Raw genomic sequence first — 18975 nt, 5'->3', positions numbered from 1 at the left:
GGGGATTAGATGACATGTGGGAACATGCTCAGCCCTGTCCATTTTTGCTCATCCTCATGCCCAAAGCACAAGGGCCTGACACAGTGGGTATTCAGCACAGGTCAGTGGAGTGAATCGAGCCTTAGAACAGAACAGAGGAACTGGGGCATGGAGGCTGTGGTGTGAGGAGGTCTGGGGAACCGGAAACCCAGCCAAGTTCCCTTTGCCACATCTTGCCACCTGAGAGAGGAGAAAGGGCATGGGGTCCCACAGAGAGAAGGTGGGTACTGGGGAGAGGGGAGGTATATCTGCACCTGCCCTTCTCCTGGGCAGACCACTGTGCTGGATAGAATGGAGCAGGAGCAGGAAAAAGGAAGCAGGAGAGGGCCCCCAAATTCATTCAGCCTGTCCTGTCCCACCAAGGGTGATAATAAGTGTTCACATTGAGTTCAACCATGTGTCAGACATGTGGCAACCACTTTCCCTCTGCATTTCACGTGCTGTATATCTTATAACAACCCCCAGGAAGACATCGTCCCTGTTCTACACAAGAGGGAACTGAGGCTCAGCCAACCTAAATGCACAGAGGTGCAACAGCAAGCAAGGTGCAGAGCTGGGATTTGAAAATCGGGTGTTTCAGCCTCAGTTTGCTCCTTCTGGGCAGCCAAGTTCAGCCCACAGAACTGAGAAGACCGGGGATTGGGAAGACAATTCCCAATCTCAAGGTCATGTCTTGGTATGGTTCCCCAGAGCCCCTGGCCACACGGAAGCTTGTGGAGTGTCTGGCCTGTCAGGGAATGCTTGGGGCCTGAGTGGCCCAATGTGGATACAGTTCCCCTGGCAATGAGGAAACATTGCTGAGGTCAAGAGCTTAGATTATCAGAGGGGAAACCCAGCCCTAATTCCTTGCATGGCTCCCCGCTTGGGAAGACCACAACCACCCCCCACACCCACCCTCTGCTGGTCATCCAGGGGCTCTTGTCAGCGACAAGGTCATGTGTAAGGTGGTTAGGAGGGGCCAGGATTCCTGCTCGCAAGCGGTTTAATGGCTCTTGAGGCTTTTGTTCTTTGACAGGAGGCTCTACCCACAACTCCCTCTTCCCACTGGACCTCATCCAGGAAGCTAGAACCAGCACGGAGTTGCCTAGGCCCCCAAGCCACCCCCCCACTCCCCAATCCCCTACCCCCACCCAGGGCATGTAAAGAACACAAATGGACAGACCATCCCCCAGTCCAGGCCTTGCCTACTCTTGGGACTTAAAAAACCAGAGGGGCCTGCATGAACCCCTAAAATTTACCTAACCAGGCCCTCCTCATTCCAAGGCCCTCTCAGATGTTGCCAAGGAAACAGACACAGCAGCCAGAGAGCCTTGACCCAGGTTTCCATGACAACCTACAGCGGCCCACTAGGATCCATCCATCCCTGATGTCACCTGAGGCCTGAATGGGTACCCCTCACCCCCACCAGACTCATCACAAATAAACGTCAGACTGATAGGAAGTACCTGTCCCAAAGCGCCTCACAGCTTGCGTGCCCTCAATCGTCACACACCCTAAATGTGAGCAAGGCAGCTTGTGGCTGGGCACCCTGAGGCTGGGAGGGAGGCAAGACCTAGGAGCCTGAAGGCAGATTCAGGACTGGAAACCAAGCCTCCCCTCTGCGCCCCGGCACCCTCCCCAGGTCTGAGGAGGGACTGATTCTCTGAGCAGTGGTGGCACCAAGTAGTAGCTAACCCACCCCTACCCGCCTACTCTACAATGGTGCCCCTCCTGGATGGGAGTCTGAACCTCCAGATCCTGGAAGTGCCTAGAACAGCAGCCCCAGTCTAAGGCTAAAGGGAGGGAAGGAACATTGAAGACTCAGAGTGGCTGGAGCCAGACCTGACCCTGGTCCAGTTCCACCCCTATCCGCTTCTGCTGGCATCTGACACCTGTCTGCCAGGATCTCCCCAACTTTGGGCAACCTCCAGCCCAGGAGCTGAACGACCAGGGCCAGGTATTTTTAGCAGAGTTGCTGGCAGCTGCCTGGAGGGTATGGAGGCGGGGGAGGTGGTGCTGAGTTCATCCTTTTCCTTCTCAGGGCCTGTACTCCCTCCCCAGGATTCAAGCTTGCACCTTTACCTGCAGCACACTGCCAAGAGGGTCGCCCTTCCCCGCCCACCTCCTCCAAACAGCTCTCCAAGTGTCCTCAGGGGTTCAGGTGACACTAACCCTTATCCTGAAGGGCAGGGCCATCAGGTAAAATCTTCAACTTCCAAGGGCAGGGAGGACAGTGGGAAGGACCTGGGGTGGAGGCTAGAAGCCCGGATTTAGGACCTCTAATGTCTTGCTCAGATATGGGCCAGCGGGGAATGGGCAGAGAAGGATGAAGTCTGTCCCACCTGTAACTGGTCTGCTTGCTCAGGCAACAGGCGGGAGGGAAAGGAGAATTCACTTTTAAAGGACGAGACCTCCTTCTTCCCTAGAGGGGTCTTGACGCACTTGGCTGGTCCCCCACCTTGTCCCCACCCGTGAACCCCCCCCAACTCCTCCGCACCATTCATACACTCCCCCTCCCTCTCGCTCCTTCCCGGCCCCCCTCCCCATACACACACTCGGGCTCTTTTGTCTGCGGAGTCGGGCGGGGCGTCGGTGGCGGAGTCTGCTGGGCGGGCGGGGCGAGGTCAGAGTGGGTGCGAGGCCCTGGGAGGAGGGTGGGGGTGGGGGATTCCCCTGGGGGGAGGGGGGCAAACACGTCACCCCCGCACCGCGTGGACGGGGGCGAGCGCGGGGGCGAGCGCGGGGGCGGGGGCGGGGGCGGGCAGAGGCTTAAATAGGCGTCTCTGGCGCCCAGACCCAGTGTGGACCGAGAGGGCGGCGGAGGCTGCGGCAGCGTCGAGGGTCCGCGCCTGGGGCTGTGAGTGGATTGTATCCGACCTACCTAGTCCTGACTGTGTCCGTGCGTGAGTGGGTGAGGGTCCTGGCAGGGCGGGGTGGGGGGGGTCGCACCGTCTGGTATGGATGAGTCAGGAGGAGGGGTCACAGGTCCTTGGACCCAATCATCTTGCTGAGCCGGGTCGGGTCCAGGCTCCATTTCCACCGCGGCTTACGCGGCCATCCCGATTCCCGTTGCCCAGACGGCGTCCGAGACGATGACTCTGAATGGCGGCGGCAGCGGAGCGGGCGGGAGCCGCGGCGGGGGCCGGGAGCGCGAGCGCCGTCGGGGCAGCACACCCTGGGGCCCGGCGCCCCCGCTGCACCGCCGAAGCATGCCGGTGGACGAGCGCGACTTGCAGGCGGCGCTGGCTCCGGGCGCTCTGGCAACGGCCGAGGCCGGGACCGCGGCCCAGGGTCCGAGGCTGGACTGGCCCGAGGGCTCCTCTGACTCGCTCAGCTCCGGAGGCAGCGATTCAGACGAGAGCGTTTACAAAGTGCTGCTGCTGGGGGCCCCTGGTGTCGGCAAGAGCGCTCTGGCGCGCATCTTCGGTGGAGTAGAAGATGGGCCTGAGGCGGAGGCTGCAGGTGAGGTGCTGGGACTCCAGGGGAGGGGAGGCCGGGTTAGGGCCGAGGGCTAAAGGACTGATCAGGATTAAAGCAGCAAATACCAAAGGGATTTTTTGTTTTGTTTTGTTTTGTTTTGAGGGCCGCACTTGCAGCATGTGGAAGTTCCCAGGCTAGGGGTCAAACAAATTGGAGCTACAACTGCTGGCCTACACCACAGCCACATCAACACAGGATCCGACCTATATCACAGCTCACAGCAATGCAGGATTCTTAGCCCACTGAGAGAGGCCAGGGATCGAACCCATCTCCTCATGGATACTAGTCAGGTTCATTATGGATGAGCCATGACAGGAACTCCCACCAAAGGGATTCTGAAGGCACTTTGAGAAGCTGCCTCCACCTACCCATTTCAGATGGAGACAGTGGAAGAAGGTACCCCCCAGCCCTTAGTTAGGAAATGCCTAAAGTAGAAGGTTCAGAGCATAGGTGTGATTACTCTGTAGTATGGAAACAGAACATCCCTCCCTGCCAGGACCAGCAAGAACACAGCCAGAGAGAGTTTCTAGGAGAGGAGTCCTAGGTAACCAAGGTCCCCAGGGGACATTTGTTCTAACTCAGGTCGTTGCGGTCAGAACCACCCTGGGGTCCCAGGCAGCAGGAGGTCAGGCAACACAGGAGCGGCCCCCTGGGGACATTGCCACCTTGGAGAAGGGATATCCAGGGGCAAGGTCAGGCACACCATGCCCTCCACGGCTCCCCCCCTACCATTCTTCGGCCCTGTCACTTCTGTTGTCACAACAGTCATCAGTGGAGGGGAAGGTTAGAGGAGCTCTGGGGAGGAGTTGGAGGTTGTGGCCAGAGCAGAAAGCCTGGTGGCATGGAGGAGGGGGAGCTTTTGGCAGCCAGGGTAACCTGACTACCGGTCTCTTGCCAGGGCACACGTATGATCGCTCCATCATGGTGGACGGAGAAGAGGCATCGCTCATGGTCTATGACATCTGGGAGCAGGTAGGACGCAGGCTGAGGACCAGGGCAGGGTTGGGATAGGGGCTACAGGGAGTGACAGCCTTGTAGCTGGGGCATGAGGACTGTTGGGTATATTTGTGTGTGTCTGTATTTGCTAGGATGGGGGCCACTGGCTACCTGGCCACTGCATGGCCATGGGAGATGCATATGTCATCGTGTACTCGGTGACAGACAAGGACAGCTTTGAGAAGGCCTCAGAGCTGCGGGTCCAGTTGCGGCGGGCTCGACAGACAGACGACGTGCCCATCATCCTAGTGGGCAACAAGAGTGACCTGGTGCGCTCTCGTGAGGTCTCCTTGGATGGTGAGCAGAGAGTGGGTTGGAAAGGGAGGGATATCCTGGCCGGGCTGTGGTCCCCTCGGCCTTAACTCAGCTCAAGGGCCTGGGGATCATTGCTGGCTAAAATGTTCAGGAAGAAAAGTCAGGGAGAGCGGAGCAGAGCTTCTGCCCTCCCACAGGACTCCCAAAGGCCTGAGTGCTGGGGAAGAACTGATGTGCTAGGGCGGGGAGAGACTGCTGGGCTGGGCTGGGCCACCTCAGGGCCCTTGTCTCCTGTCCCCTTTGGCCCTGGCCTGGCAGATGAGGGCTGAGGAGAATGCAGGGAATCAGGCCAGGGGGTCCAAGCCTGGATTCCAGGCCCGGATCAGCCTTGCCCCCGGGGAGGACCCACCCCTCTTAGACCCAGCATCCTCCTCTCTGGTGCTCAGACCTGAGTCCCTCAGAGGAACCTAGCAGTAATATTCCCTTTGTTCCACCCTCCTTCCTCATGATATAACATCAAGCCATGAAACAGTAAGCTGTCCCACAAAGTTATTTTCCTGTGTTGGCTACTGCAGCACTCCCATTTAAATATCAGACCCCAAATGTTTTTTGATAAATGAGTCTCCTTTTGTGGGCCTTTGTGAGCCCCTTAAACCCAGGCACATTCTGCCATTTGGATGACCCAAGCAACACCCAGGATCCCCCATGCAGGAGTTGAGGTCATTGTGTTTCTGGCGAGGACCCCCAGATCCCCTTTCCCTTACCCACAGATGTGGTAGCTGCCATGGGGTGGCCAGGGTTTGAGTGGGCTTCTCATTCCCCCACCATTTGTTTACTGATGTGTACCTGTCCCCACCCACACAGAGGGCCGGGCCTGCGCCGTGGTCTTCGACTGCAAGTTTATCGAGACCTCAGCTGCGTTGCACCACAATGTCCAGGCACTGTTCGAGGGTGTCGTGCGTCAGATACGCCTGCGCAGGGACAGCAAAGAGGCCAACGCACGTCGGCAAGCGGGTACCCGGCGGCGAGAGAGCCTCGGCAAGAAGGCGAAGCGCTTCCTGGGCCGCATCGTCGCAAGAAATAGCCGCAAGATGGCCTTGCGTGCCAAGTCTAAGTCCTGCCACGACCTCTCTGTGCTCTAGGCCCGGAGGCACTCGCTGTGTTCTGCAGACGGATGGGCAGATTGGTGGGCTGGCCCAGCCAACCGCCCAAGTGCCTCAGGGCTGGCTCGGACTCTGGGCCTGGACACCTCATGGTCATGGACAGACTCTGCTGCCGAGGGAGGTGGCTCCCAGTGGCCGTCGAGGGTTGGGCCCTCAGAGATGCCTACACAGGCCCAAATGCGTCCCCAGCAGCAGCTGGAGCCCAGCCCCCAGGGCAGGCCTGTGAGTCCGGAGAGGACTCTATACCTGTGGTGCGTGTGTCCTGCGGGGAGGCTGTTCAGTGCAGTGGCTATTTGTTTACATGCAGATTTTTGTAATAAAGACTATTTCCTGATAGGTCGGGGCTGTTGACTCTGTGTTTCCTCCAATCCGGGGCCTGCAGGAGCAGGAAGTGTTCTTGACATTGAGGGATGGGAGCTTCCTGCCCCACCCTACTGTGTGGCTTTGACTAGTCTAATGTTTGGGCCTGGATATAGGCAGCTGGTCAGAGGAGCAAGTGTGGGTTGGGACTCAGCTGAGGGTCCAAGCAGCAGGAGAAGACGTGAAACCCACCCGGCCCATTGTTCAGATTCTTGTGCACTGGGGCCTGGCACTGCCCAGCTGATCAAGATCACCCACTGTACATAAAGGGAATTGAGGCTGCTCAAGGGACCGTGCCCTGCCCCAGGGGTCATGGCCAAATAAGAACCCTGGGTCTGGCTCCCAAGTAGGTGTCTGACTTTCTCCCTCCTGAGAGGCAGGAAGTCTGCTGAGGTGGAGTGGCTGTGGAAAACCTCTGGGACCCCTTGGCTGGAGAAGGAGGCAGCGGGTTGGTTAAGGCTGGGATGAGGAAGGCACGCTCAGAGGGACTTGACTCTGCTGGGCTCCTCACCTCCCAGCTGAGGCTGGGCTACCGAGCATGGGGTGGGAGGGGGAGGACAGGGAGGGCTCATGGTTGGCCCCACGGTGAGTGGCCAGGCCAGAGCTAGGCATTGGCTACTGTGGTCTTGTTGGGCCACGTCCCCTCCCCGGAGCTCTTGCCTACGATGAGGGACCTTGCATTTGCATGTAAAACAGTGCTGATAGCTAGAGGGTGCGTCTGCCCCCACCCATGCCTGGGAGGGGGAGCCTCTGGGCACAGGTGCCTGTTGGGAGTTTACCTACATCGTTTCAGGAGTTAGCACCCCCATTCAGCAATGGCAGATGGGGGCCCCAAGCACTTGCCTGAGGCCACACAGACAGAAGCGGCTGAGTGGGGACCGCTATATAGGTCTGCCCACCTCAGGGAGCCTGGGGTCAGCCTGGGACAAGGCTGGGGCAGTTTCTGAGAAGGATCCTGGGCCAGAGTCTCTACACTGCTTCATTAGTTCAATTTATTCATTCCTCAGCCCCCCTGGGAGCCCTCTCAACCTGGTTAGAACCCTGATTGTAGTTGTTCAATAGCAGGAGGCAGGAAGTTCCCGTCGTGGCTCAGCAGAAACGAATCCGACTAGGAACCAAGTGGTTGCGGGTTCGATCCCTGGCCTCGCTCAGTGGGTTAAGGATCCGGCATTGCCTTAAGATGTTGTAGAGGTTGCAGATGCGGCTCAGATCCCCAGTTGCCATGGCTGTGGTGCAGACTGGTAGCTGTAGCTCCGATTAGACCCCTAGCCTGGGAACCTCCATATGCCGTAAGTGCAGCCCTAAAAAGCCAAAAAAAAAAAAAAAAGCAAGTAGGAGGCAGGTTGAGGGCCACTCCTCAGTTGTGCCCGCTGCCCCCAGAGCAGTGTTACCTGCTCAGAGCTGCAGCTGCTCCCCACTCCCACTCCCAACATACCTGGATGTACATGGAGGGCACGGTTTTCTCAAAGCAGGTCAAAGTCCTGAGGCCTGAAAGAGAATCCAGATCTTCCTGGTTCTATCACTTACTGGCTGTGTGACTCTGAGCAGGGCACTCAATCTCTCTGTAAGCCCAGTGTGTGACATGGGACAATGCCCCCCTTCAGAAGGGAGTGGGTGGAATAATGAAGATATATGCTTGGAGCAGTGCCAGGCACGCAGTAGGAGCTTACCCCGTGTGAGACCCCTTCAACAGCCCCATGCCGTACTGCTCCAGGTTGGGGTGCCCTAGTGACCTGGAGGCAGACACTCAGCTTGTGACAGACAAGGCTGGGGTCAGCTGAGGGGTCCTGACCCAGCCTTCCAGCCTGAAGAAACTAACCAGACAGGCAAGCAGAAGGACTTGGAGGAAACACAGGAGAGACTGGAGACCAGGATCCTGGACCCTTCCCACCCCCGCTCCTCATCCCAGATTCCCAGGCCCCAGAAACTTCTCCTGGCTCATTTGACTGCCCTCACTGGGGGAAGGGCCCCTGGTTAGCCCTGCAGTTCCCTCAAGGTCACCTGAGCTGGCTCAATCTTCTTTCTCCTTCTCAGAGGCATAAGGCAGCCCATCGTCCCAGCCCTGTCAGTGTTCAGAGGCCGGTGTGAGCACTTAGGGGAACTCACAGGCTGCTGTCCCCTCCCCCATCCACTGGTCCCACTGGCGGGTGGTCTGGAGCCCTGAATACCAGGTTTAGGCCATGTACCGCTCCCTTATCCTGCCTGTGCAACCTCCAGCTCCTTATCTTAGTTCCACAGGCCAGTTGGGAGCTGCCAGGGTGGGGCAAGAGCCAGGTCCTTATTGGGTCCCCACGTCTGGCCCTGGAGGGCCTCCCAATCTGATGGAAGAGACCGATAATGACAACCTGGTGTCCACTGTCTTGATAGAGGTAGCACTTGGCAGGGGGGCGGGGGTGGGGACCAGATATTCCCACAGGAGAACCCTGAACCTGCTCGGGAGCCCAGGGAAGGCTTCCTGGGAGAGGGGTATATCTGAGCTGTGTACTGAAGCCTGAGCAGACAGATGAAAGGGTGGGAAGGGCCTTCTCAGCCAAAAGAACAGAGCTGTCGAAGGCAGTGCTGCAGGTGCTGGCACACGGGGGAGAAGTGAGAGTGAGTCTGGAGCCACAGAAAAGAAGTAGTGTTCAAACCCAGAAGGGCTGAGAAGTACCCACTGGGCCATGTAGGGGTGGGACAAGTGCCAGATTAAAGATCTCCCCACCTCCTGGGGCTGGCGGTCATGGATGCCGAGCAGCCCCCAGCTTTTCAAAGTCAATGAATAACTTGGGGGGCTGGGCAGGGCCAGGCTTGCTGCTGTGGGCCCAGAGGTGTTTTCCACTCCTGAGCAAGTGTGGCTGGCCCGCCTACCTGCTCAAGTGTCCGCCCTGCCCTGTTCTACCCGGTCCGGCCTGGCCAGCACGCCCTGTAGAAAGAATCCTCTCACCTGGCGGCTGGACCAAGGAAGCCCGCCTCGGGCACCAGCGGGTGAGGGTCCGGGACTGGAGGGGTGGGCAGGGCCGAAGCTGGGGTTGGTGGCGGGGGAAGGAGAAACACTGCCCTGTCATCCAGGGAAGAATTCCCAGGAGTGGTTGGAGTGGTTGTTGGTGCTCTGTGTGCCCAGCTCCATGCTGAGGGCTGGAAAATGCTGAGACGAGGGCAGGCCTCCTGACCTTCAGGTACTTGGGTCTGAAGGCTGGCGGGGGAGGTAGAAGAGTCTGTCCTGGAGACTTTGAACCATGAGTCCTCTGTTCCAGGAGGACTTCTCCTGTGGTCAAGTCCTGCGTGACCTTGGTCGGGCCCTGCCCTTCAGGCTTTGCCGGCAATGTGAGGCACTTGCAGGAAGTGACCCTCAGAGTCAGGGACTTTCTAGTTTCAAACTTTTGTGATTTGGGGGGCTGCTGGCAATGACCGCTTTGGGATCTATGAGCTGGGAGGCTATGGTGGGAAGGAGACAAAAGTCTGGAGGTGAAATCCCCATGGGGAGCCTCGTGGGGGCCAAAACCAAGACATGCAGGGTAACTGGACCCGGGGCCTCGGGGGGCCTGGCTGAGGAGCTGGACACCACCCTGCAGGCCCTTCGTGGGGGAGGAGAGGAGGCCAATCTGTGTGAAGTCCCTCTGGCTCTGGGTACACAGTGGGTTCAGGCAGGGGACAACGGTGGGAGTGGAGGGGGCAGTGTCTAAGTGGGCGGGGGGCAGGTCTGAGAATTGCTGGGGCAGCCGTGAAGGACAGGGGACAGGAGGAGGTCTGCCCCACTGGTCCAGCTGAAGAAGGAGGGACTTGAAGCCCACGGTGCCCAGAGAAGCCATGGCTGGGGCTGGGTGGGAATGAGGATACATTCTAGAGAAGGGTAAAGGGAGGGGCCCCCTGCCCACCGAACTGGGCTGGATCCTTACTGCCACGTCCCTCAGGCCCATCCTGACCATGGTCCCCGCCTGGCTGTGGCTGCTCTGCCTCTTCGTCCCCCAGGTGAGCTGGGCCCTGCTCCTCGCCTTCAGACCCTGGCCTTGGGGGTTGGCACCCCTGACCCCTACTCCACCTGGACCAGGTGCACTGATGATGGATGGTAGTATTTGAGGGATGATGACAGAGATGGCTATAGACCTGCTGTGGGGGTCAGGAGGTCAAAGGCCAGAGGGCGGATGTGCTAAGGTATGGCCAGGCTCAGGGAAGGGGCAGAAATTCTCCTTCCCTGTCGGGTCCTGGTGCCCATGGAGGAAGATATAGCTTGGGGACATGGTGAGACACCTTCCACAGGCTTTTCCTGGGGCCCAGCCTGCAGAGCTGTATGTGGAAGTTCCAGAAAACTACGGTGGAAAATTCCCCTTGTACTTGACCAAGGTGAGCCTGAGAGCTGGGTGGACTGCCCTCCCCCCAAGTCCTGCTTCCTCTACCTCCAGCACTTCTTTCTCTTTTTTTTTTGCTCTTTCTTTCAACACTGCTTTCTAGAGAGTATGTGGTATAGTGTGAATGACTAAGAAGATCCTAATCCCTGCAGAAAGTAGAGCTTTGAGTTAAAGAATAAAGTGATGGTGGAAGGCTTTCAAGCTTTAGAAAGTGGGGCTGGGAGGATTAGGGAGTATCAGACACAGAGGAAAGAGCTCTGGCTTTGAATTTCTATCCTGTTCCTTGCTGGCTTTGTGACCTCGGGCAAGCACTAGCCCTCTCTGAGCCTCGGTTTTCCCACATATAAAATGGTGCCCTTGGGTGATGGCGGCATCCCTCAGGTGTGGCCCCCACGCCCTTCACCTCTGTTCTCCCCCCACCAGCTGGCTCTGCCCCGTGAGGAGGCTGGGGGCCAAATTGTGCTGTCAGGCAACTCAGGCATGGCAGCTGCAGGCCCCTTTGCTGTGGATCAAGAGTCTGGCTTCCTGCTGGTGACCATGGCCCTCGACCGAGAGGAACAGGCAGAGTACCAGCTACAGGTACGCCTGGACCAGGGGTGGGAGAAAGCCACCATGGCAGGCGGGGGTACTGAGCACCCTTCCCTGCAGGTCACCCTTGAGACAGAGGATGGACGTGTCTTGTGGGGCCCGCAGCCTGTGCTTGTGCATGTGAAGGATGAGAACGACCAGGTGCCCCATTTCTCCCAGGCCATCTACACAGCGCAGCTGAGCCGGGGCACCAGGCCCGGTGAGTGCCCCAAGCCACCAGCTCACAGCAAGGTCAGGTGGGCACTGATGGGGGGCTGGAGCAGAGAATAAAGAGATGGCCAGAGAGTTGGCAGAGGGACGGGGCAGTCAGTGTTCAAGCCAACGCATCCCATTTCTGTCCCATCCTGTACCCTCCACCCCATTGAGAGTCCACAGTTGAGTTCTGTCTCCTTGGCCTCAGTTTGCTCACCTGTGAAGCAGGGAGAAAAGCCATGGCTCACCTTCGGAGTCCCGATATGAGGGTGGATATGGAAGGAAGACCCAGGGAGAGACAGAGGCGTGGGAGACTCTCCCCACGCCCTCACCCCTCATGGTTAACCCTTTCCACACGCACCAGGTACCCCCTTCTTCTTCCTTGAGGCTTCGGATGGGGATGAGCCAGGCACTGCCAACTCGGATCTTCGATTCCATATCCTGAACCAGGCCCCAGCCCAGCCTTCCCCAGACATGTTCCAGCTGGAGCCTCAGCTGGGGGCTCTGGCCCTGAGCCCTAAGGGTGAGCCTGATCTGGGTATGAGGAGGAGGGAGGGTCAGGGAAAGCTGGGGAAGGTTGCATCCGTGCTGTAGGATAGGTTGCAGCTTGAGAGATTAAGGAATGGTGAGGATGGAGTGCCTCCACGTGATACTCTGCAGACTTGGGCCTAAGGGACAAGGACAGGAGAGACCCAGGACACTGCTTGGGGACCTTGGGGCTAATGGCAGAAGAGACCTGGACCTGGGAATTTAGACCAGAGGCATTGAATGGGGAAGGAAAGAAAAGCCAATCACACACCCACTCAGCTAGCCACCCACCCATTCATCCATCTACCATCCAACCGCATATACAGTCCATCTATCCACCATCCGTTCACACGCCCAAATTGCCATCCACCTACCTAGTCAACTGCCCATTTATTTAAACGGTCATTCACGCACCTACCTACCATGCCTCTCCCCTTACTCTGGTCCTTCACTTACCCAGTCCATCAACAATGAAAGGGATTTTGCAAGCTGTCAAGTCCTGGTTGGGTGCTCACAATGATGCTAAAGGCCCCTCTCATCCCTTGGCCCAGAGAGTATTCTGAACGTCTGCTGTATGCTTGGCTTTGTGTTTGGTATCTTGCTGAGAAGGATGCCCTGGCCTGCTGCTCAGCTGACCACCCTGCCCCTTCTAGGGAGCATCAGCCTAGACCAGGCTCTGGAGGGGCCCTACCAGCTATTGGTACAGGTCAAAGACATGGGTGACCAGGCCTCGGGCCACCAGGCCACAGCCACCATAGATGTCTCCATCGTCGAGAACACTTGGGTGCCCCTAGATCCCATCCACCTGGCTGAGAATTGCCAGGTTCCGTACCCGCACCACATCGCGCAGGTGAGTAAGTGGCTATCAGCAGCTGAAGTAAGTCGTGGATGGTGCAGCTGGGCCTGAGTCTCATGGAGATTTAGGGGGTGGGTCTGGGCCCAACTTGAGTCCTGCTCCTGTCCTACCTAGGCTCCGCCCTTCAGTGGCCCCATCGGTTCCCATGATGTAATAGGCATTTAAAGCTCTGGGACCAGGCCCATAGCCCCTCACCTGCTATCTGCTGGCAGGCGTGGCCCTGGGCTCTGATCTCCTCAGCTTGCCCCGGGCTTCCTCAGCAGGACAGCTGCCACCTCCCTGCTGCCATGGGGATTGTCGCCCTGGCCAGGAATGTCTCAGGCCTCCTTGAAGGTTGCCCTGGGGTCAGGCCCAGCCTGAGAAAGCAGAGGATAAAAACCAGGCGCATTGGGCAGGATCCAAGCTTGGACTAGGACAAAGCCACCATGGAGTTGCTACAGCAAGTGCCCCAAACAAAAGATCCTACCTGGACTCCAGAGAGGACAGCTACCTGCCTAGGTCCCACAGCAGTTGGGACATAAGGGCCAATGTAGGTTGGGCCATTCTTGCCCCCTCTCCTGGGGGCCCTCATTCTGTGTCCCTCCCCCAGGTACACTGGAGTGGGGGGAATGTACGTTACCACCTGGAGAGCCAGCCCCCTGGACCTTTTGAAGTAGACACAGAGGGGAAACTCTATGTGACCAGGGAGCTGGACCGAGAAGCCCAGGCTGAGGTGAGGTGAGGGGGAAGCCAGGAGGGCAGGCTGGTGGGTGCTTGGTCACTGACAGCTTGGCTTTTGGGGGTGTCACACCCCCACAGGCACTGAGGCAGAAGTCCTGGAGCTGGCCACGAGAAGGGAACCCAGACCCTTCTGGCCAGGCTGGAGCTGCCCCTGGTCTTCATCTGAAGCCCCCCATTGTCCACTGCAGTACCTGCTCCAGGTGCGGGCTCAGAATACCCGTGGTGAGGACTACGCAGACCCTTTGGAGCTGCACGTGGTGGTGATAGATGAAAATGACAACGCACCTGTCTGTCCCCCGCGTGGCCCCCCGATCAACATCCCGGAACTCAGCCCCCCAGGTGGGCCATCTCACACACACACACACACACACACACACACACACACACACACACACACACACACAGGATCAGGTTCAGTCCAGCACGAAAGAAGAGTGGGCTCCAGGCCTGTCCGGGGTTCCACCCAGGTGGGTGCTGTCTTTGCAGGCACCATGGTGGCTAAACTTTCAGTGGAGGATGTCGATGCCCCTGGTTCCCCCAATTCCCATGTGGTGTATCGGCTGCTGAGCCCTGAGCCTGAGGAGGGGGCAGAGAGAAGCGCCTTCAAGCTGGACTCCACCTCGGGCAGTGTGACCCTGGGAGCTGCCCCCCTTCAAGCTGGCCAGAACATCCTGCTTCAGGTGCTGGCCATTGACCTAGGAGGAACAGAGGGTGGTAAGTACCCTGATGGTGACCTGGGTCCCTGACCCCTCTGCTCCTATGCTGGTCTCCCCAACATGCCCTTGCCTGCCTCAGGCCTCAGCAGCACCTGTGAGATCGCAGTTACGATCATGGACATCAATGACCATGCCCCTGAGTTCACCGCGTCCCAGGTAAGCAGCAGCAGGGGAGGACACCTTGGGAAGGCACTAATGGGGGCCTCACAGCCCCTCCCCATCTCTCCAGATTGCACCCATAAGCATCCCTGAGGACACAGAGCCCGGGACCCTGGTGACCACGCTCATGGCCACTGATGCTGACCTTGAACCTGCCTTCCGCCTCATGGACTTTGCCATTGAGGAGGGGAATATAGAGGGAACCTTTGGCCTGGATTGGGAACCAGATTCAGGTCATGTCCAACTGCGACTCCTCAAGGTAAGGGGTTGGGGTGGGGGAGGGCGGCGCGCACGCGCGCACACACACACACGCGCGCGCGCGCACACACACACACACACACACACACACACGTGTGCCACGCCCCGACCCGCATAGTAACCCAGGCCCTACTGGTTCCAGAACCTCAGCTATGAGGCAGCTCCAAGTCACAAGCTGGTGGTAGTGGTGCGAAGTCTGGCAGAGCTAGTGGGACCAGGCCCGGGCCCTGGAGCCACAGCCACTGTGACCGTGTTGGTGGAAAGGGTGCTGCCACCTCTTAAGTTGGACCAGGAGAACTATGAGGTCAGTGTGCCAGTCAGTGCGCCAGCTGGCTCCCTCCTGCTGACCATCCAGCCCGCCGCTGACCCCATGAGCAGCCCCCTCAGGTGAGCCAGAAGCCCCGCCCCTCACCTGCTGGACCTCCCCCGCTGCCCGAGGATGACCTCAGGGCCTCAGAGGGGCTCACGTTATCTGTAGGCTGGACTATTCCTCAAACCATGGCTAAAGTGAAGGTTGTAACTCTTTGAGGGAAGGAGGGGGTGCTTGGACCCCAGGGGAGTTCAGATGGGGCCTCCCGTCTGTCCTGGGCCAGGCTCTCTTCCACCCACCCACCCAGACTGCAGCACAGACCAGGCTGTTCCCAGGCTCGGGCTCTGTCCTGGCCCCTTTGTGGGCTGACCCAGGAAGAGCGGAACTGAGTCAGGTCCTACAGGCTCTGATGGTCCCTCCCTCACCTACAGTATCTGTGGTTCAGGCCCTGCCCACCCCCAAGAAGCCCCTGAAGCTGGGGAGAGATCATGAGCACTGCTGCTGTCCTCCGTTCCACAGAGAGAGTGTGGAACTTGGGCAGACCACGCGCCCCCGGATGTCTCTGGGCCAGACCCCATGTATGTCCCAGTGCCTCCCTGCCCCCCGTTTTCTCTGGGCCTCAGGTTCTCCCTGGTCAATGACTCGGAGGGTTGGCTCAACATCAAGGAGGCCTCCGGGGAAGTGCACACAGCCCGGCTCCTGCAGGGCGCCCAGCCTGGGGACATGTACACGGTGCTCGTGGCGGCCCAGGTTGCAGGTATGGCCATGCTGTGATGGGGGCCTCTGCGAGGGAGAGAAAGCCCTGGTCCAGATGGACAGGACCAAGCTTCCTTGCCAGGGCCCTTGCTGGCATCCACTCTGCCCCAGGCAGGAGCGATGGACAAGGGGCTGGCTCCAGCGTCCTTGTCTGAGAATGCCTGGCCTCTGCCTCCCCTCTCAGACCATCCTCCTCATTAGACACTTGCAATCCCCCAACCTGACACTCAGCCCCGGAGGGCATCTCAGGGTGTCAGCTTCAGACACAGTCTGGGAGCAGAGGGTGCGGGGCTGGGCAGGGGGAGGGAGTGCCAGGTGGTGAGCCTGGATGGGACACAGAGGCCAGGTGGGGAGGACTCTGAAGGCCCCTTTGACAGGAGGAAGGGCTGGGCCAGGGGTGGGTGTGTCAGGGAGGTGGGTTTTAGCTCTGAGCAGGGCTGTCCTGTGATGCAGGACAGACCAGCCAGGGTGAGCTCATCTGCAGTCAGGGCATTTCCACATTGTTAGGCCCTGGCACCAGGGGCCAGGGATGGGGGGTGGGGGCGGCAAGGGCAAGTTTGGCATTCAGAAAGGCACAGAAAGGCCTGACAGCTGTTTGAGATAGTGAAGGGGGTGAAGGGCATTGTGGGGAGAGACTGGCCTGGAGATGGAGGCGGGGGGGCGGGGGGGCAGAGAGGGGGTGTTGCAGGGACTCGGCGGGTGGAGACGGGTGGGCTGTGGGGAGCCAGGAGGTGGGGGTGGAGGAAGGGACCAGCCCAGGGACTCTGCATCCACCCCCAAGGGCCTGGGCCAGCTCATCACTGCCTCCTCTGCAGATGAGCCAACACTGAGCACCTCTGCGACCCTCATGATCCACTTCCTGAAGGCCCCTTCTGCCCCAACCCTGACTCTGGCCCCTCTGGCTCCCGTGCCCACCCGACACCTCTGCACACCCCGCCAGGACCATGGCGTGGTTGTCAGCGGACTCAGAGAGGACCCTGACCTGGCCGGTGGGCATGGTCCCTACAGCTTTGCCCTTGGTCCCAACCCCACGGTGCAGCGGGACTGGCGCCTCCGGGCTCTCAATGGTGTGTGGTTGGGGAGGGAGGGAGGGAGGCTGTGGCCAAGGCAGCGGTGGGTGGCACTTGGAAGTGAGATACCCTTCCATGGGGAGGGTGGGGCTGGGCCTGGGGGAGCAGGCTAATGACTCTGAGGACTGCTTACGGTCCCAACAGGGTCCCATGCCTACCTCACCCTGGGCCTGCACTGGGTGGAGCCACGTGAACACGTAGTCCCAGTAGTTGTCAGCCACGAGGCCCAGATGTGGCAGATCCTGGTTCGAGGTGAGGCCAGGCTGGGGTGCAGTTAAGGTCAGGGGTCTGCAGTTCCTGAGGAAACCACTGGGATGCAGGGGGAGGGGTTGGGTACACCTGCCTGCAGGCTCACAGCATATGCCCGTGCACACCTGCACATCTGTGGCAGGGCACACAGACCCAAGTGCATGAAGGCATATGCACAGAGGAACTGGCACAGCCCCTGCCACACCCATGAATATATACATATGCACGAAAACACACATACTAGCCAGCAGGGCTGGGCTGGGGGCTTCAACAAGCTAGGGAGCCTTCACCCACTGTCCTTACTTTCCTTCCCTGCCTGTGCCCAGTGATCGTGTGTCGCTGCAATGTGGAGGGACAGTGCATGCGCAAGGTGGGCCGCATGAAGGGCATGCCCACGAAGCTGTCAGCGGTGGGCATCCTCGTGGGCACCCTGATCGCCATAGGTAATGGAGGCTGGGGGAGAACAAGGGGGGTCAGAGCCACTACCTCTGGATAAACAGTGTCCCTGTCCCATGGTGGCCCCCAGGGCTTGGGAAGGAGCCCCCAACTCTCCTCGTCACTATGCTCTTGCCTCTTGATGTCATAGTCATCGTCAACCTCCTTGATAAAGCATTTACTTTTACATTATTACACGTTGAATGCATCGGGTCCTATGCCAAGCATAGGATTATCATCGGACCCTCCTCACAACTCTGTGAGTAGATCCTGGCATCTCCCCATTTTCCAGATGAGGTCACTGATGTACAGAGAGGTTAAGTGACTTATCCAAGGTCACAGAGTCAGAGTGTGCCATAGCCCAGCTCTGACAGCCTAATTCCTTCAGTCCCAGCCTCCTTCTCCATCCTCTCTGTTTCCTTCTTTCTTTCTTTTTTTTTTTTTGTCTTTTGTCCTTTTAGGGCCCTATCTGCGGCATATGGAGGTTCCCAGGCTAGGGGTCGAATCGGAGCTGTAGCCACCAGCCTACACCACAGCCACAGCAATGTGGGATCTGAGTCGCGTCTGTGACCTACCACACCTCACGGCAACGCCGGATCCTTAACCCACTGAGCAAGGCCAGGGATCAAACCTGCAACCTCATGGTTCCTGGTCAGATTCGTTAACCACTGAGCCCCTGCGGGAACACCGCTCTTTGTTTCTTTAGCCCCTGAATTTTTTGCTGGCTGGTTTTCTTTGCTGGTTCTAGCACAATGCTACAATGTGCCTTTCTCTCAGAGGTCTGTGGGAACAACTCACTGGCTTCCAGTCGATCCTCACCCAAACCGTTCCCCGGAGAAGGGGCCCTTGGAGGCTGCGTTGTCCTGCGGCAGCCTCCAGGTGGTGGGGGCCTGGCGAGGGCTGAGCAGGCTAAGTCGTTAGGCTTCTTCAGACACTAGGCTCACAGGCCCATTCCAGCCGCGGGGATACTGTCTAGGAAACTTTGCTTCCTTATTAAATCAATACCAATAGCAAGGAGTCCCTAGTGATGGCCCAGTCCTATGGCCCCTTCTGAGGGCTGATCTATCCCTCTCGGGCCCCTCAGGCATCTTCCTCATCCTCATCTTCACCCACCTGACCCTGGCGAGGAAGAAGGACCTAGATCAGCCGGCAGACAGTGTGCCCTTGAAGGCGGCGGTTTGAATGGTCCAACTGGCCTCTGTTGGGAGCTTGGCCTCTGGATCCACCTGCATCCACTGGGAGAGGGACCCGAACTCCAGATCCATGGGGGCCAGGAGAGGGTGGATACTGCTTCACCTGCCCCAGGGCGGAGGCATGTCTGCGGAGCCTGCACACTGACTTAATGGGCTGCCCTTGGAAGTGCTTCGGATGGCTCATATGTGTTCAATAATAAAGCCTCAGAGAACTGGGCACGGGCCCTAAGGGACTGCGAGCCTGTGTCTGAGTGTCCGCGTGTCTGTGTGTGTGTGAACCAGGTTTCATCCCTTCTCCTGCTGCACAGAAAGTGTCTGGAGGCTTGAGGGGAAAGCCTGGGCTCCCCT

At 58.8% G+C, this 18975-nt stretch overlaps 2 protein-coding genes across 7 annotated transcripts; both read left to right on the top strand.

Annotated features, from left to right (window-relative positions):
• Positions 1-2804: 2804 nt before the first annotated feature.
• Positions 2805-6248, top strand: RRAD (RRAD, Ras related glycolysis inhibitor and calcium channel regulator). 4 transcript variants are annotated; one of them, XM_047792311.1, is made up of 5 exons: positions 2805-2875; positions 3096-3480; positions 4397-4470; positions 4587-4791; positions 5614-6248. In XM_047792311.1, exons 2-5 carry the CDS (start codon positions 3111-3113, stop codon positions 5889-5891), a joined length of 927 nt encoding a protein of 308 aa, XP_047648267.1. In that variant the 5' UTR covers positions 2805-2875; positions 3096-3110; the 3' UTR covers positions 5892-6248. The 4 variants fall into 4 exon arrangements, with proteins under 4 accessions (XP_047648267.1, XP_047648268.1, XP_047648264.1 ...); XM_047792312.1 differs by having other exon boundaries at positions 2817-2917; XM_047792308.1 differs by having other exon boundaries at positions 2818-2921.
• A 2750-nt stretch (positions 6249-8998) lies between these two features.
• CDH16 (cadherin 16) lies at positions 8999-18866 on the top strand. Of its 3 annotated transcripts, XM_047792170.1 has the most exons (19): positions 9221-9236; positions 9321-9427; positions 10163-10220; positions 10509-10592; positions 11021-11176; positions 11246-11384; positions 11742-11900; positions 12559-12755; positions 13351-13473; positions 13670-13820; positions 13968-14195; positions 14277-14353; positions 14427-14615; positions 14757-15001; positions 15548-15681; positions 16496-16747; positions 16895-17002; positions 17326-17442; positions 18519-18866. In XM_047792170.1, the coding sequence occupies exons 3-19, from the start codon at positions 10176-10178 to the stop codon at positions 18614-18616; spliced, it is 2502 nt and encodes an 833-aa protein (XP_047648126.1). In that variant the 5' UTR covers positions 9221-9236; positions 9321-9427; positions 10163-10175; the 3' UTR covers positions 18617-18866. The 3 variants fall into 3 exon arrangements, with proteins under 3 accessions (XP_047648123.1, XP_047648124.1, XP_047648126.1); XM_047792168.1 differs by lacking the exon at positions 9321-9427 and having other exon boundaries at positions 9147-9236; XM_047792167.1 differs by lacking the exons at positions 9321-9427; positions 10163-10220 and having other exon boundaries at positions 8999-9236.
• Positions 18867-18975: the final 109 nt, after the last annotated feature.

The sequence above is a fragment of the Phacochoerus africanus genome, chromosome 8 (genome assembly GCF_016906955.1).
Source record: "Phacochoerus africanus isolate WHEZ1 chromosome 8, ROS_Pafr_v1, whole genome shotgun sequence".
Classification (NCBI taxonomy): Eukaryota; Metazoa; Chordata; class Mammalia; order Artiodactyla; family Suidae; genus Phacochoerus; species Phacochoerus africanus.
This window is presented reverse-complemented; position numbering and strand designations above follow the sequence as displayed.